Raw genomic sequence first — 17,758 nt, 5'->3', positions numbered from 1 at the left:
GTGGGATGGATCTTTGAGAATGCTAGCGGCCTTTCCATGACATCGGGTCTGGTAGATGGATTCGATGGATGGGAGGTTGGCATTTGTGATTGTCTGGGCCAAGTTCATCACTATCTGGTAACTGTCTCCAATCTTGAATGGTACAGTTGCCATATTAGGTAGAGATACATCCAGACAGAATGTTCTCAATGGTGCACCTATAAAAGTTGGCAAGGGTATTCACCATCATGCCAAATTTCCTCAGCTGCCTGAGGAAGAAGAGATGTTTGGGCTTTTATAACCAGTGCGTCCACATGAAGAGTCCAAGAAAGCTTGTTGTTGATGACCATACCCAGGATCTTGATACTCTCCTCTGTGCTGTTAACGTGTGGGGGGGGGGGGGGGCATGAATAACATCCCACCGAAAGTTAATAATGAGTTCCTTCATTTTGCAGGTACCATTTTAACCAAAGTTAAGGTGGACCCGGTCCCTCTTCTCCTGGCCAAATTTATCTTCCCTAGATGTGCATGAGTGAAAGCTTTTTAACATCCTCACTTTTTGTGCGAGGAAGAACATCTTGTTGAATGCAGTTGACATCTCTTACTTTTGTCCGACGTGCTGGGTGTCTGAGAACAGCCCCCCCCAATACAGTTTGTCGGGGTAGCGTAAGTTAATAATGGAACACATTCATTTGGACTTTCCCACAAATATGGTGCACCAAAAAATGGAAAATTATTATAAGACATGGCAGCAGTGTTTGAATTACCTGACAGCAGATTTGTCTGCCTTTGTTTAGCCGTGATGCCCTGGGGGGGGAAGAATTTCAAACAAATATTGATGTAATAATTGATGTTCTCGAAGGTTGAGAGCTATAGTCTTGTTCTGCTGAGTGGCATTATTTATTTATTTGTAATGAGTGTCGTTTTGTAGAGTAGTGTAGCAGTTGGTTTACTGTTGTCATTGTTGTTATAATGTAATATTTTAATATTTTTATAACTTTATAATTTTGTAAAGAAAAAAGCTTTCAATAAAAATATTTTTAAAAAGTCTAATGCTTTGTGTCTGTGACATTGTTCTCAGTCAGTCAAGGATAGATTCCCCATCACCACTGTGGGATATAGGTAAAGTAGGGTTACTTCTGCAATCATAATTACTTGTGCAAGGTAAATTAACTCACACCAGTGTATAATTATTTCAGCCAAGAGCTGAGTCAACAAGAAAGAAAACTATGTGAAGGAAATACATAATTGTTTTTGTATTAGCTAAAATGTGCATGCAAAAATAAAATATGCCTGCAAACAATGGTAGATGTTACAGACAAATAGATAAGGTGTTGTGAGGGGAGGGGGTTAAGCTAGATATGCCTGTACAAACAGTATAAGCATCTATTTCCTGCTTCTGCAAAAACAAGAACAAACCACAACCAAGAAGTCATGAGGTCATAAGGTCTGAACAAGTAAGGGAAACAGATGGTAGTGAAGGAGGATATACCTAACGATGGACCACAGCAGGATGTGGTCAAACGGCCTTGTGAGGCCAGAAATAAGCATTTTGTCACAGACAAGGCTGGATCAGGCAAGAGATGAACAAGAGCAATGGGTGCCGGTCTTGAAGTGGGAGATGTAAACAGGGGGGGAGCAATGGGAGGATGGAATAGGAACGAATTACATAAATATTGTGTACTAGTTGAATTCAGTGTGTGTGTGTCCCTGCCTTGTGGATATTACTGATTCAGATCTTGTCTTGGACTGAAATTAGTGAAGTGAGTGAGCTTCGTTTCTCACAACCACCAATCCCCTGAATCAATATCTAATTAAGGAAAAAGCCAACATTCATATAAGTAGAGAAACAGCAGCTGTATTTAAGTGGGGACTTCGGAAACGTGCCAATGATTACTGTACACCCAACACACATTAGGACACCTGCCCTTTTTTTTGGAAATCCAGCTAGAACATGAATTATAATTAATATTTTGGATGAATAGGATGGTTGTAAACAAGTTACAAGGGACTATGATTTAAAAGCGTTACAGGAAAGATCGTAAACCTTCAGGGATCATACTCGGATTACAATACCGTGCACGGCCTCTCTCACCCACCAAAACAATATGGTGTTGGACACCTTGATCCCGCCCAGATCCAACACCATGACCGGCTTCTCGGACCTTCCTCCAGCTCCGGTGGGGGGGGGGGGGGGGGGGAGAGGTTGTTGAGCTTCGAGGGGGACAGAAATAACGTCTCATGTTCAGGAAGAAGGGATTCCCCACTAGATGGCTCAATTTATTATGTTAAAAAACCAGGTTTTTAAACTTTGTACAACCCAGTCCAACACCGGCATCTCCAAATCAATTTACTATAACGGGCTGGGAGGGAACAATAGTCGTATCCCATGTTGAGGAGGAAGGTGTTTCCATTCTTTCAACATAAAAGGTCCTATTTCGCTTTTTTACGGCGCAGTGGTCGTCTCCCTACCTCGGAGGCGCAGGTTCAAATCCCACTGCTCCAGCCATGTGTAATAACATCCTCAATCAAAAGTTTTTTTAGTCATAAGTCACAACGCCAAATTATTGTTCAACAGATTTATTTGAAATCGCAAGCGCTCCTTCATCAGGTGAAGGCATGGGGAAAATGTGCAAGGAAGAGAATCCAGATAAATGATCAGCCATGAATGGTGATAAAAGACAGAGCATCTCAACACTCAATTACCTATTCCCATTCCTAGTTCCGATCTTATTAATACATGACAAGTTGCATGTTTTCTAAACATTAATTGCTTGGTTTAAAAATGAATATTTAAGGTTAGTCAGTTTGTTCATTCTCACCTGGGCACATTGTGACCCAGAACAATTTATATGGCACTCAATTCATAAACCCTCTCATGAGGTATCACAGGAGCAATTCATAATCAAAATTTGACACAGTCACTCAAGTAGATACGAGAACAGAGAAAGCACCATACAGATATTGGGAATCTAAAAGTTATCGACGTGAAATGTTAACAAGAGCAGGTGAACACGCCCAATAAGGGAACTTACTGACATAATTATAATCACCACAGCAACCAGTACTACTCTTCACTGATCACTGTCATTAATTTCCTTTTCAGTTTAACGATCCAACTCTCTTGTAATGCAATAATTGAACCTGTCTCCAACACTCTCTCTTGCAGACCACTACAGAGGTCGAAGATTTTCAATCATTAATGATTGGATTTGGATCTCTCTCAAGAAAAATTCATATTGATCCTTGCTTCCAATCCTTTGCAGTAAGTTCTTCACATAGACAAATTTGCAGTTTCAGATTAGATTAGATTCGCTACAGTGTGGAAACAGGCCCTTCGGCCCAACAAGTCCACACTGACCCTCCAAAGAGCAACCCACCAAGACTCCTGGCAAATGCACCTAACACTACGGGAATTTTGTATGGCCAATTCACCTAACCTGCACATCTTTGGATTGTGAGAGGAAACCGGAGCACCTGGAGGAAACCCACGCAGACACGGGGAGAATGTGCAAATTTCACAGATAGTTACCCGAGGCGTGAATTGAACCCGCCTGTGAGCTACCGCGCCGTCCCTGTTAAGAATATGGAATTTGTTAAAATTTTATAACATATTGGGGTGGCACAGTGCTTGGCATTGCTACCTCATAGTGCCAGGGACCCAGGTTCAATTCCAGCCTCAGTTGACTGTGTGGAGTTTGCATGTTCTCCTGTCTGCATGGGTTTCCTTCCACAATCCAAAGATGTGCAGGTTAGGTGGATTGACCATGGTAAATGCAGAAGGATGGGATGATTCTGGGTGGAATGTTCTTTGGTGGGTCAGTGCAGACTCAGTGGAACAAATGGTCTCTTTCTGCATTGTAAGGATTTTATGCATCGCTCCGATTTCTTGCACATGCTTTTTATGAAAGGGACATTTTGCTGTCATGTTCACTACTGCTGTTTCTATATTTTCACACATACTGCTAAATTAAGTTGGCATGAAATCCCCTCATTTCACTGTATTTTATCTAACATTCCCCCCCTTCCATTCATTATCTATTTTTCCATGACCATGTATTATGATCCTCTTCTCTTTATACATATTATTGTAGACTGGCTAAATCTAGTTACCAGGTCTCCAAAGTATGAAGTGAAAATGCTTTTTTCCTGATTCCATACTTTGGTGAATCCATTACTGCAGCTTGGTGAGGTCTCTTAATCCAGCATCCTTCAGTACGATTAGATTAAGATATCTGGTCAGCACGGGTGAGTTGGACCGAAGGGTCTTTTCCGTCCTGTGCACCTCCATGACTAGGACGACCAGATAAGGGCCAGGAGCAGGCAGGTCATAACGTCAGAGATGTACAGCATGGAAACAGACCCTTCGGTCCAACATGTCCATGCTTATCAGATATCCCAACCCAATCTAGTCCCACCTGCCAGCACCCGGCCCATATCCCTCCAAACCCTTCCTATTCATATACCCATCCAAATGCCACTTAAACGTTGCAATTGTACCAGCCTACACCACTTCCTCTGGCAGCTCATTCCATGCACGTACCACCCTCTGCATGAAAAAGTTCCCCTTAGGTCTCTTTTATATCTTTACTCTCTCACCCTAAATCTCTCACCCTCTAGTTCTGGACTCCCCGACCCCAGGGAAAAGACATGTCCCTCATAATTTTGTAAACCTCTATAAGGTCACCCCTCAGCCTCCAACGCTCCAGGGAAAACAGCCCCAGCCTGTTCAGCCTCTCCCTATAGCTCAAATCCTCCAACCCTGGCAACATCCTTGTAAATCTTTTCTGAACCCTTTCAAGTTTCACAACATCTTTCTGATAGGAAGGAGACCAGAACTGTATGCAATATTCCAACAGTGGCCAAACCAATGTCCTGTACAGCCGCAACATGACCTCCCAACTCCTGTACTCAATACTCTGACCAATAAAGGAAAGCATACCAAACGCCTTCTTCACTATCCTATCTACCTGCGAGTCCAATTTCAAGGAGCTATGAACCTGCACTCCAAGGTCTCTTTGTTCAGCAACACTCACTAGGACCTTACCATTAAGGTGTATAAGTCCTGCTGAGATTTGCTTTCCCAAAATGCAGCACCTCACATTTATCTGAATTAAATTCCATTTGCCACTTCTCAGCCCATCTGGTCACGATCCTGTTGTAATCTGAGGTATAACCCTCTTCGCTGACCACTACACCTCTAATATTGGTGTCATCTGCAAACATATTAATTGTACCTCTTATGCTCGCATCCAAATCATTTATGTAAATGACAAAAAGTAGAGGACCCAGCACCGATCCTTGTGGTACTCCACTGGTCACAGGCCTCCAGTCTGAAAAACAACCCTCCACCACCATCTGTCTTCTACCTTGGGACTTGTTCAGTCTGGGGTCACGGATTGGTTGGACTCAACGGTCTGTTTCCAGGCATAGCATTGAATGAATGGGAATCAGTCACAAAGAGATGGTAAAGGTTTCAAACACCACCTTAGGCGCATGTGTATGGACCCCCTCCAAGTAACTGAGGGCAGTGGGGCACTGTGAGGTTCAGTAGATCAGGCAGTCAGCAAGTTCTCTATAGGAGACTTGTCTTGAGAAAGGAAGCGGTTTCCTGTCCCATCAGCTGGTCTGTGGATCAGTATGGAGTAAGTCTCTGACATAGTTAGACAGAGTTGAGAGTGTGGTGCTGGAAAAGCACACCAGATCAGGCAGCATCCAAGCAGCAGGAGAATCAATGTTTAGGGCACAAACCCTTCATCAGCAATGAGACTTGTGGATTGTGGACCGGGAGGGTTGAGAGATAAATGGGCGGGGGGGGGGGGGGGGGTGGTGGGAAGTAGCTGAGAACACAATAGGCAGATAAAGGAGGTAGGTTGGACAGGAGGGTGGGGAGGATAGATGGGAAAGGTGATGGACAGGTCAGGAGGGCGCTGACGAGTTGGATGCTTGGGACTGGGATAATGTTGGGGGGGTGGGATGTGGGGGATTAATAAGAAAACTGCTGAAATCCACATTGATCTAGTGTGGTGGCATGGTCCCAAGGCAGAATATGAGGTGTTCTTCATCCACACATAAGGTGATAAGGGTTTGGCGATGGAACCTGCATGACGGAATGGGAGGGGGAGTTGAAGTGGAGTTGGTGGGTGCGGGTGCCCTAGAGGGGTTCTCTGAAACAATCCACAAGTTGGTGTCCTATCTCTCTGATGTGGAAAAGACCATATTGGATGCAATGGATACAGCCAATGACACTGGTGGAGGTACAGGTAAATTTCTGTTGGATGTGGAAGAATCCTTTGGGGCCTTGGACAGAATTGAGAGGAGTGGGTGTGGGCGCAAGTTTTGCACTTCCCTGTGCTGGCAGGGGAAGGTGCCGGGAGTGGGTTGCGGGCTGGTGGGGGGGCATGGATGTGATGAGGGAGTCACGGAGGGAATGGCCTCTCTGGGATGCTGATAGGCGTGGGGAGGGAAAAATATACCTCGTGGTGGGGTCTGTTTGTAGGTGGCAGAAATGGCGGAGGATGATGAACATATGCGGAGGTTGGTGGGGACCAGGGGGAAGGTTCTGTCCTTGTTGTTTTGGGAGGAGTGGGGTTCAAGGTCTGTGTTGCAGGATGTGGAGATGATGTGCTGGAGGGCATCGTCAACCACGTGGGAAGGGAAATTGTGATCCTGGAAGGAGGAGGCAATCTGGGATGTTTTAAGGTCAAATTGGTCTTCCCGGGAACGGATGGCGCGAAGGCTGCCCCAAGTGTGGGAAGGCCTTCAGCATTTACTCCAATCTGCTGATGCACCAGTGGGTGGCGTTTTCACAGGAGGTGTAGTCTGGGTAGCTGTGGGAGTCGGTGGGCATGCAGTAGATGTCATGGTTAGTCAGTCACCGGAGTTGAAGAGGTCCTGAAAAGGGAGGGAGGTGTCCGAGATGGTACAGGTGAATTTGAGGTTGGGATGAAAGGTGTTGGTGAAGAAGATGAACTGCTCAAACTCCGCGTGAGAGTACGAGGCGGTGCCGATATGATCATTGATGTAGTGGAGGAACAGGTAGGGGATGGTGCCGGTGTATGTGAGGAAAATAGACTGTTACACGTACCCAAAGAGGCAGACACAGCTGGGTTCCATTCGGCTTTGGATGCCATCTTCCGTATGTACGGATTGTTTCAGTGGGAACGTACAGTCCTGGGCTCAATGAGCAGCAGCGCCCACTGGAAGCAAAGCTCACAGAATCCCTACAGTATGGAAACAGGCCCTTTGACCCAATAAATCCACAATGACCCTTCAAAGAGAAACCCAGTAGACTCATTACCCTATCTCATTACTCTACATTTCCCCCTGAACAATGCACTACACCTACATATCCCTGAATACTCTGGAATAATTTAGCTTAGCTAATTCACTTTCACATCTTTGGACTGAGGGGGGAAACTGGAGCACTTGGAGGAAACCCTCACGGACATGGGGTGGTGGGGGGGGCGAATGTGCAAACTCCACACAGACTGTCACCCCGAGAGTCAAATCGAACCCTGCTCCCTGGTACTGAGAGGCAGTGGCATTAACCATTGGCTCACAGGCAGCACGGTGGTTCATTGTGGGGTTGAGAGGTTCCTGGTGGTGGTGGTGGTGGTGGTGGTGGGAGGGTGCTGGGGTGCAGGCCAGCAGAAAACAAAGAAAACTCACAGACTCTCCCACTGCACCCACTGTCAGAACGGGCAGCAGGTTCAGTCCTGGGGGCGACCCACAGCAGCGTCACTGGCAGAATCAGATTGGTGGGAGCATTTGTGTCCCCGCTGGTGCCTCTGCAAGTTACTTAACCACGTGAACCTCCGCCCGCACTTGGGGCAGGCAAATGGCCTTTCCCCGGTGTGGACCCGCTGGTGCATCAGCAGGTTGGAGTAAATGCTGAAGGCCTTCCCACACTCGGGGCAGCTGAAGGGCCTCTCCTGTGTATGGACCCGCTGGTGGGTCAGCAGGTTGGAGGCCTGGGTGAAGCCCTTCCCGCACTCTGGGCAACTGAAGGGCCTCTCTCCAGTGTGGACCCGCCGATGGGCTAGCAGGTCGGAGGAGCGTTTAAAGCCCTTCCCACACTCAGGGCAAGAAAACGGCCTCTCCCCGGTGTGGACCCGCTGGTGCTTCAGCAGGGCAGAGGAATCACCGAAGGCCTTCCCACACTCCTGGCAGTTGAAGGGCCTCTCCCCCGTGTGGACCCGCCGGTGGGTCAGCAGGTGGGAGGAGCGGTTAAAGCGCTTCCCGCACTCGGGACAGGAGAATGGCCTCTCCCCCGTGTGGACTCGCTGGTGCCTCAGCAGGGCAGAGGAATTGCTGAAGGCCTTCCCGCACTCGGGACAGGGGAATGGTCTCTCCCCCGTGTGGGACCGCCGGTGGACCAGCAGGTCGGAGGACTTGCTGAAGGCCTTCCCGCACTCAGGGCAGGGGAAGGGTCTCAGCCCAGTGTGGACCTGCTGGTGGGCCACGACGGCACAGGCCTGGGCAAAGCCCTTCTCGCACTCGGGGCAGGTGAAGGGCCTCTCCCCAGTGTGGATCCACTGGTGGGCCAGCAGGTGGGAAGAGCGGGTAAAGCCCTTCCCACACTCGGGGCAGGAGAACGGCCTCTCCCCGGTGTGAACACGCCGATGAACGTCCAGGTCAGACGGGAAACGGAAGCCTTTCCCACAGTCACCACACTTCCACGGTTTCTCCACGGGGATGGATTCCTCAGGTTTCTCCATGGCCGAAACTTCAGCTGCACACAAACAGCCCCTCCCCGGTGTGAATTCCTCTTTCCAGGCCCTATAACTGTTTCAGACTCCACACACAGTGCACTGCAACAGTAGTCTCTCTCATCCAGTCCCACTGATGCTGAAAATCTACTGAAAACCAAAAGCGTTGCTGCTTCTCACAGAAGCATTGTCAAAAATCGTTGTGGTTCCTATGGATTGAGTGACTGTCAAACATTGACGTGAAAGCGAAGACTGCAGACGCTGGAGAGTCAGTCAAAAAGTGTAGTGCTGGAAAAGCACGGCAGGTCAAGCAGAATCCGAGGAGCAGGAGAGTCGACGTTTCGGGCATAAGCTGTTGATTTTGAAACTTCCATCTTCAGTTGGTCTGTAAAAAGAGATTACAAAAGTCATCACTGTCAATCCGGGGGGAGGTGGGATTGAAATGAGACAACAAGGTATTGACACCGACACCAGAAAGAAACTGAACATAGAGATGTGGACAAGATTAGTGGCAAGTCAGAGTCAGAGTCAGAGTCAGAGATATACAACACAGAGACAGGCCCTTTGGTCCAACCCATCCATGCCGACCTGATATCCAAAATTAATCTAGCTCCATTTGCCAGCATTTGGCCCATAACCCTTGAAACCCCTCCTATTCATATACCCATCTAGATGCCTTTTAAATGTCATAATTGTACCAGCACTCACTACTTCCTCTGGCATCTTTGTACATGCACCACCTTCTGCATGAAAAACTTGCCCCTTCGGTCCGTTTTAATGGATTGCTCTCCATCTAAACTCGCAGCACAATGGCAATCCCAGTCTATGTTTGAAAAGTTAAAACACCCGACCACAACCATCCTTTTTACTTTTACAGGGAACTGAAACTCCATATAAATTTGTTTCTCCATTTCCCACTGATCTTGAGGGGGTCTGCAACACAATCCCAATAAGATGGGATTTCTCAGTTCCAACCAAATAACCTTCCTGGATGTATTCCCAGGAATATCCTCCCTAGGTCCAGCAGGAATACTATCCCTTATCAAAAACAGCACTCTCCCTCCTCTCTTGCCCCCTTTCTATCTTTCCTATAGCATTTGTATCCTGGAACATTAATCTGCCAGTCCTGTCCATCCCTGAACCAAGTTTCTGTAATTGCTAGGATATCCCATCCCATCTTCCTGACCGTGCCCTGAGTTCATCTGCCTTCCCTGTTGGACGTCTTGCAATGAAGTAAATGTCATTGGTTCCAATGTGTACAATGACCTCCAACTGGTCCCTCTCCCCTTTCAGAACATTCTGCACCCTCAGACATCTTTGATCCTGGCACCAGAGAGGTGATGAGAAAGTCTATAGCCTTAAAACTTGTCTTTAAACATTCAGACTAAAATGTAATGCTGAATTATATAACACACTTGTTGCACTAGAAAAATAGACAGGCAGGAAGGCTCAGGAAAAAAAAGGCGGTTGGGTGGGGGGGGGGGGGGGGGGGGATCTCAAGGAATGCAGAAGATTGGGACATCTGTGCTCACCGAGTGATAACTGGGTGCTCTAAGGCAATTAAGAACATTTGTGCCTTAGCATTGTGTCCTGTTCACACAGGTTCACCAGAGTGATAATATTCATGGCCATTCTCTTGTGAAATTAATGAGTGTTTGATTCTGACCCTGAAACGAAACTCGGTACTATCAAAAGCCTTGTAATTGACGGTCACATCCTGTCAATAATAATGAATTCTTATTACCCCTTTCAAGCAGAGCAGCCACAGAGAGAAAAACATCTTAGCTGTTACAAGACCCTGACTTGAGAGTTCAAAAGGACACGAGAGAGAGCGAGAGAGACAGCAAGAGCGAGCGAGCGAGAGAGAGACCATTTTAATGCTGAGACTGCTGAAGCCAGTAGAAAATTAACTCTTAGTGCTTCCCTGCTGTGGATTGAATTTAATTGCATTTTGGGACTTTTTGATGATATTGAGTAGCCATTATCGATTATTAAATATAAACTCTGTAATATTGATGAAGCTTTAACTTACTTGCTGTTCTTGCAGACCATTCCACAGACGTTTCAGACTGCCCCATTGTCAATTCTAACTAATCAGATCTTATGTCTTGTTTGAATTTGAATCACAACCCTGAAAAGAAAGCACGTTTAATTCAAAGACTAATGAGTCAGTTTAAATGCAAGCTTACGGTAAGATCTCAGCCTTAGGTACAGAATGACCATATTTGATGTTGTAGGGTATCAAACATCCTGTCCAAGATGTCCCCAAGGCTGAGTCACGAGTGAAAGTAATGAAGCAATGTATTGGAGGGATAATCAGGCAACGTTGTGGTTGCTTAGCAAACATAACTATTTTGTCAAGTGGTAGGGGTGACACGGTGGCTTAGTGGTTAGCACTGCTGCCTTACAGTGCCAAGGATCTAGTTTAATTCCAGCCTCGGGTGACTGTCTGTGTGAAGGTTGCACATTCTCTCCATGTTTGCATTGGTTTTCTCCCACAGTCCAAAGGTGTGTAGGCTGGTTGAATTAGCCATGGAAAATGCAAGGTTACAGGGATAGGGCACGGGAGTGGATATGGGTGAGGTTGGTGTGGAATCAATGGGCTGTGACCAGTGGAGTGCTACAAAGATCAGTGCTGGGTCCATTGCTTTTCATCATTTACATAAATGATTTGGTTGTGAGCAGAAGAGGTATAGTTAGTAAGTTTGCAGATGACACCAATATTTAAGGTTTAGTGGACAGATTAAAAGGTTACCCCAGATTACAATGGGATCTGGATCAGATGGACCAATGGCAGATGGAGTTTAATTTAGATAAATGTGAGGTGCTGCATTTTGGGAAGGCAAATCTTAGCAGGACTTATACACTGAATGGTAAAGACCTCGGGAGTATTGCTGAACAAAGAGACCTTGGAGTGCAGGTTCGTAGCTCCTTGGAAGTGGAGTCGCAGGTAGATAGGGTAGTGAAGAAGGCGTTTGGTATGCTTTCCTTTATTGGTCAGAGTATTGAGTACAGGAGTTGGGAGGTCATGTTGAGGCTGTACAGGACATTGGTTAAGCAATTTCTGCTCAATTCTGGTCTCCTTCCTTTCAGAAAGATGTTGTGAAACTTGAAAGGGTTCAGGAAGGACTTACAAGGATGTTGCCAGGGTTGGAGGGAGAGGCTGAACAGGTGGGGCTGTTTTCCCTGTAGTGTTGGAGGCTGAGGGATGACCATATAGAGCTTTATAAAATCATGAGGGGCGTGGATAGGATAAACAGACAAAGTCTTTTCCCTGGGGTCGGGGAGTCCAGAACTAGAGGGCATAGGTTTAGGGTGAGAGGGGAAAGATATAAAAAGAGACCTAAGGGGCAACTTTTTCACGCAGAGGATGGTGTGTGTATAGAATGAGCTGCCAGAGGCTGGTACAATTGCAACATTTAAAAGGCATCTGGATGGGTTTATGAATAGGAAGAGTTTGGAGGGATATGGGCCAGGTGCTGGCAGGTAGGTCTAGATTGGGTTGTGATATCTGGTTGGCATGGATGGGTTGGACCGAAAGGTCTGTTTCCATGCTGTACATCTCTATGACTCTAACTTAGAAATTATTCTAGGCCTAACATTGTTTAGATTCTGGCACAATGTGTCAGGAAGCCATTTTATGGTCAAAAGTTTGCCCTCCTTGCTAAGAAGCCAGTTTGTAAAACAATTGTATCTGACGTGAGCTGTGCGAGGTTACCTTACAAACTCTCCAATTAGCTGAGACTGGTACCTCTTTACGAGAGGAGTTTATCTCACTAGCAGGCACCTAACTCAGCTGGGTATGTTTTTCGCCATTTGATGAATGGCTTTGAGCCTTGTAGGAGTGGTTAGTCAAGCGTACACAGACCTGTCAATTAACTTTTCTTCCTTACGAATTATTGTCTTTCACTGTTATCTGTCTAATTATAAACATGCAATGATTTTGTAAACTTTTGTATAAAGGAGGCCACTTTGTATCAGTACAGAATAGCCAGCTGGGGCACTTGAAGAGTTGGCACACTACTCTCCTAGGTTATTAGAACCTAGTTAGTTTAGCTTATAGTTATAGTTATACAATGTTATATTGTAACAATCATGCTATTGGTAAATAAAGGGGATGATGGAAATTAAACTAATCTGTCTGTAAGAGGTTTTTTTTTTCTATGCTTTCAAAGAGTACAATCTCTGGGACAAAGAGGTGACCTTACACCTGGCTGGTCTGGGTCTGTAAGGAATTCCCTGGGCTGTCTCAAATCTGGACTTTAACTGCGATACACCATTCTGATTTTTCACTGCTGGCCACAGAAATGTCACTCTGCCTCGGACAAGAGAGCCCCCTATCACAATCGGTCACTTGGAACCTGACATACCCCTGACATGCATAAGAGCCTGTCGAGACCAGAAACTTGGCTGTTTGTGCTATATTCCCCTCAGAGTCTATCACCCTCTACATTTTCCAAAACACACATGTGTTTGAAATGGGGATAGCCACAGAAGACTCCTGCACTACCTATCCCTCCTACCTGACTGTATCTGCAGCATTTCTCCCTTCCTATAACTGCCACCTATCACACCTCCACGTTCTTGCAAATTCCTCACTGCCTCCAACTGTTGCTCTAACTGATCCACGTGATCAGATAAGATTTGCAACCAAACACATGTCCTGCAGACATAAATCCAATAACATGGATACTTTCCCTAATCTCCCACGTCCGACAGGAGGAGCATCTCACTCTACTAAAGGCCACCTTTACTCCTTCACAATCTACAGACCCAGAAAATAGCACCATTTCTTTGCTCTGAAAAAACGTGCTCCAGGCTAACTTCGTACTTGTGGTTTATATTTTTAAAAATTTAATCAAGAGACAGATGTTAATAAAACATATAATTAAGAAAGAACCCACTCTATTCACTACTGCAGACTTGAAGCAAGGTTACACTTTAAAGACTATACACTTCTCTGTTCCTGTTCTGTGAGCTCCCCCACACAGGTTCCTCCATGGTCAGCTGGGAATTTTGCTGTTCATTAACTTTTCCTAGACACACTCCAATGTCCAATAACTGTGCAGATTCACTGCTGTGTCAGCTAGCAGTGTAGGTTTCATTCTCTCTCTCCCTTGTTTTGGACTCCCCTACCCCAGGGAAATGATCTTGGCTGTTCACCCTATGCATGCCCCTTATAAACTTTGTAAGGTCACCTCTCAGTCTCCGATGCAGAGGGAAAACAGCGCCAGTCTTTTCAGCCTCTCCCTATAGCTCAAACCGTCCAATTCTTGCAACAGCCTTATTTCCAAACTCTTTTAAAGTTTCACAACATCTTTTCTATTGCAGAAAGACCAGAACTGAATGCAATATTCCAAAAGTGGCTTAACTAATGTTCTGTGCAGCCACAATATGACTCACAACTCCTGTACTCAATGCTCTGACCAAATGCAAGCGCACCAAATGCCTTCTTCACTACCGTGTCTACCTGTGACTCCACTTTCAAGGAACTATGAACCTGCACTCCATCGTCTCTTGATTCAGGAACACGCTCCAGGGCCTTACCATTAAGTGTGTAAATCCTGCCCTGATTTGCCTTTCCAAAATGCAAAACCTCACATTTATCTGAATTCAACTCCATTCACCACTCCTCAGCCCATCAGCCCATCCAATCAATTCTACTTTATATCAAACATTCTTTCCTCTTATTCCCCAAAAGCTGAAAATCTCCATCCCACACACTCCCTCCATTCTCACTTTGTTGAACCTAATCCCTGCTGTACCTCATCCTGAAGGGTCTGGTTCATGCTCATTAACAGGCCCACACTCAGGGGGAATCTAATTGAAACATATAGAATACTGAATGGCCTGGACGGAGTGGGCTTTGGGAAGATGTTTCCATTGGTAGGAGAGGCCCAGGGCACAGCTTTAGAGTAGAGTAAAGGGAAGACCTTTTAGAATGCAGATAAGGAGAAATATCTTCAGCCAGAAAGTGCTAAATCTATGGAATTTATTGCCACAGAAGGCTATGGTGGCAAGGTCACTAAGTATATTCAAGACAGAGATAGATAGATTCTTGAGTATCAAGCAGATCAAGGGTTGTGGGGAGAAAGCAGGAGAATGGGATTGAGAAACTTATCAGCTATGATTGAATAGTGAAGCAGACCAATGGGCTGATTGGCCTAATTCTGCTCCTATGGTCTTATGGTGTCTTGCTGTCCTGGACACAATTGGAAGTAGGAATAGGCCATTTGGTCTTTCAAGCCTACATCAACATTGAATAGTTCATAACTGGATATGAATATACCTACATCTTGGTAGATAGGCTAGGAGTTTTCTCACTGGAGCATGGGAGGTTGAGAGGTGACCTTATCGAGATTTATAAAATCATGAGGGGTATAGATGAGGTGAATGACGGGTGTCCTATCCTTAGAGTGGGGCTTTCAAGATTAGGGAACAAATTTTGAAGGTGAGTGGAGAAAGATTTTAAAAAGACATGAGGGGCACCATTTTTTTTCCCCCACAGAGAGTGGTTTGTGTGTGGAATGAATGTCCAGAGAAACTGGAGCATACAGGTACAGTTACAACATTTAAAAGAGATTTGGATAAGGACATTAAAGCTTCAGAGGTGTTATGGACTCGGACAGACCACTCAAAACATTCTTAAGCAGGGAGCCCAGACCATAAGTTTGCTATTTGTTTCGGTAAGTGTACAGTGAAAATTACCCAGAGTCAGTTAGCTAGGTTGACCACTAGGCTTTAAAAGACAAATGTATTCACAAGATTACAGGATAAAACAGAAAGAACAGAATACAGAAAACCCACAGAACTCAGTCCATCCAAAGTAGACTTAAATATGCTGTTCCAAATGTACACAAGTCCTAATAAACAAACCCCTTAAACATAAAATAAAACTGAAACAGAGGTTTACAGGTTGAAGTCAAAAGGGCAGAAGGAGAGTTTAACAGCCTTTCTCCACACAGTCCACTGCTGAACTCACTCACACAAGACTTCAGCTTTCAGGACTGACCACTCCCCCTTCATTATGCAGGTTACTTCAAAAACATAAAAGCTTTGGCCTAAAGTCTCACGTGTTTACGTATAAACAAAAAGGCCTCCCGAGACACTTTTCATCTCTGTACTAAACCAATTATTCTGGAGCCTGGAGCTGTTTTACAACCCTCTGAAAAAAAAAACCAAGGACACAGTATCCTTGAGAAGGACCAGCTTTTTGAAAAACAACCAGCTTTGTGACAGAGGGATATGGGCCAAACACCAGCAGGTAGGATTAGTTTAGTAGGAGAACATAGCATGGACTAGTTGGACTAAAGGGTCTATTTCTGTGCTATGTGACTCTAACTGTCCTGTCTTAAGACCATTTTCTTGCCTTCCCCCATAAGCATCCACTTTTTTGTTGTTCAAAAATCACATGAAGTTTGCCTTGAATATATTCAATGGCCCCCTAACTGCAGAAAGACGCCCCCATTTTTGAACTCAATTCCTCTTGCTAATACACCACTTGCCTTGCTGATTGCTTGCTGCACCTGTCTGACAACTGGCATTGACTGGTGCAGAACGACACTGTACCTCTACACATCATGCCTGATGAAGGGTTCGTGCCCAAAACGTCAATTCTCCTGCTCCTCGGATGCTGCTTGACCTGCTGTGCTTTTCCAGCGCCACACTTGTTGACTCTGATCTGCAGGACTTACCTTTCTCCACATACCAATATATTACCATTTAAACCATGCACCTCCTTTCTGCCTTTTTTTTCCCCAAAACAAAAAGCTGTAACTTCACATCATGGCACTGCGTTTGCCAATTAACACACAGACTTGGACCAACTTTGTCTAGAGTCTATCTCCTCCCTGGACTCACTCCTTTTCCCTTCAGTTCGTGCAAGTGAATCCCAGGATGAAAAAGCGGGTGAGAAAAGAGGGTGCTGTACTCACAGATGTTGGACAGAATAAAGACGTTGCAGTTTGGAGTGAAGCTCAATCTTCATTCAGAGAGAGAGCGACTTCAGGCGCTCATTGCCCAACTTCCGCATTCAGACAAAGGGGTCTCTTTGATTGGCAGGAGGACTAGTCTTCTTCCGGTCCTCCAGTTCTTACCATTGGTCCTTCACAAGAAAGTTATACGCCGTTTCCGCGCACCGCGACGAACATGCGCAGTGTATTAGCTGACACCACAACACATGCGCAATGCTAGCTGACACCGAGAAGCATGCGCAGTACGCTCTGTGGAGATGGCGTAAAGCTGGAGACAGAATTGTATTTTTCCCTGTGGCTCGACATTTTATTCCTTTTGAGTTTTGTCCGGCTGCTCAAGTTTGTATTTCTTTTCCCCAGGGTAGAGGAATTGCAAAACTAGGTGGCACAGTTTTAGGGTGAGGAGAAAAGATTTAACCTAAGGGGCAACTTTTTCACGCAGAGGGTGGTGTGTGTATGGAATGAGCTGCCAGTGGAAGTGGTGGAGGCTGGTACAATTATAACATTTAAAAGGATCGTATATGAATGGGAACGATTGTGAGAGATATGGACCAAATTCTGGCAACTGGCTCACTAGATTAATTTAGGATAACTGGTCAGCATAGGCGAGTTGTACTGAAGGATCTGTTTCTGAGCTGTATTTCAGAAACATGTCTGCGGCTTTTTTCAAAAATTGAATATGCTTTCATACATTATCAATATTTCTAAATTAGCTGTTTTAGCTGTTCTCAAGTTGAAAGATCAGCCATTACCTATCTTCCAGGTAGAGTCATCACTAACCGTTCTCTCTCTTTCCTGAGAAGGGTTTGGTACAGCAATCAAAGAGGGCATGTGACATGAGAAAGGATGGGGGGGATGGTAGAAGGGAGAGAGAATGGACAGGGGAGCAGAAGGAGGGGGGGGAGAGAAAATAGACGGGGGAAAGAGAAAGGGCAGAAAATGAGGGGGAGAGAGAGAGAATGGCTGGGTAGAGAGAACTGGAGAGAGATAGAATGGATGGGGACAGTGGGTTGGGGGAGGGATGGGGACAGTGGGTTGGGGGAGGGATGGGGACAGTGGGTTGGGGGAGGGATGGGGACAGTGGGTTGGGGGGGG

General features: G+C 45.7%; 1 protein-coding gene across 2 annotated transcripts; it reads right to left on the bottom strand.

The window, feature by feature from the left end:
* Positions 1-2,543: 2,543 nt before the first annotated feature.
* Positions 2,544-16,722, bottom strand: LOC140460247 (uncharacterized). Of its 2 annotated transcripts, none has more exons than XM_072554685.1 (2): positions 16,625-16,722; positions 2,544-9,075 (listed from the first exon to the last, which is right to left on the bottom strand). In XM_072554685.1, exon 2 carries the CDS (start codon positions 8,697-8,699, stop codon positions 7,692-7,694), a length of 1,008 nt encoding a protein of 335 aa, XP_072410786.1. In that variant the 5' UTR covers positions 8,700-9,075; positions 16,625-16,722; the 3' UTR covers positions 2,544-7,691. The 2 variants fall into 2 exon arrangements, with proteins under 2 accessions (XP_072410786.1, XP_072410785.1); XM_072554684.1 differs by lacking the exon at positions 16,625-16,722 and adding an exon at positions 10,723-10,821.
* Between the last annotated feature and the right edge of the window lie 1,036 nt (positions 16,723-17,758).

The sequence above is a fragment of the Chiloscyllium punctatum genome, chromosome 36 (assembly GCF_047496795.1).
Source record: "Chiloscyllium punctatum isolate Juve2018m chromosome 36, sChiPun1.3, whole genome shotgun sequence".
In the NCBI taxonomy this organism is placed as follows: Eukaryota; Metazoa; Chordata; class Chondrichthyes; order Orectolobiformes; family Hemiscylliidae; genus Chiloscyllium; species Chiloscyllium punctatum.
This window is presented reverse-complemented; position numbering and strand designations above follow the sequence as displayed.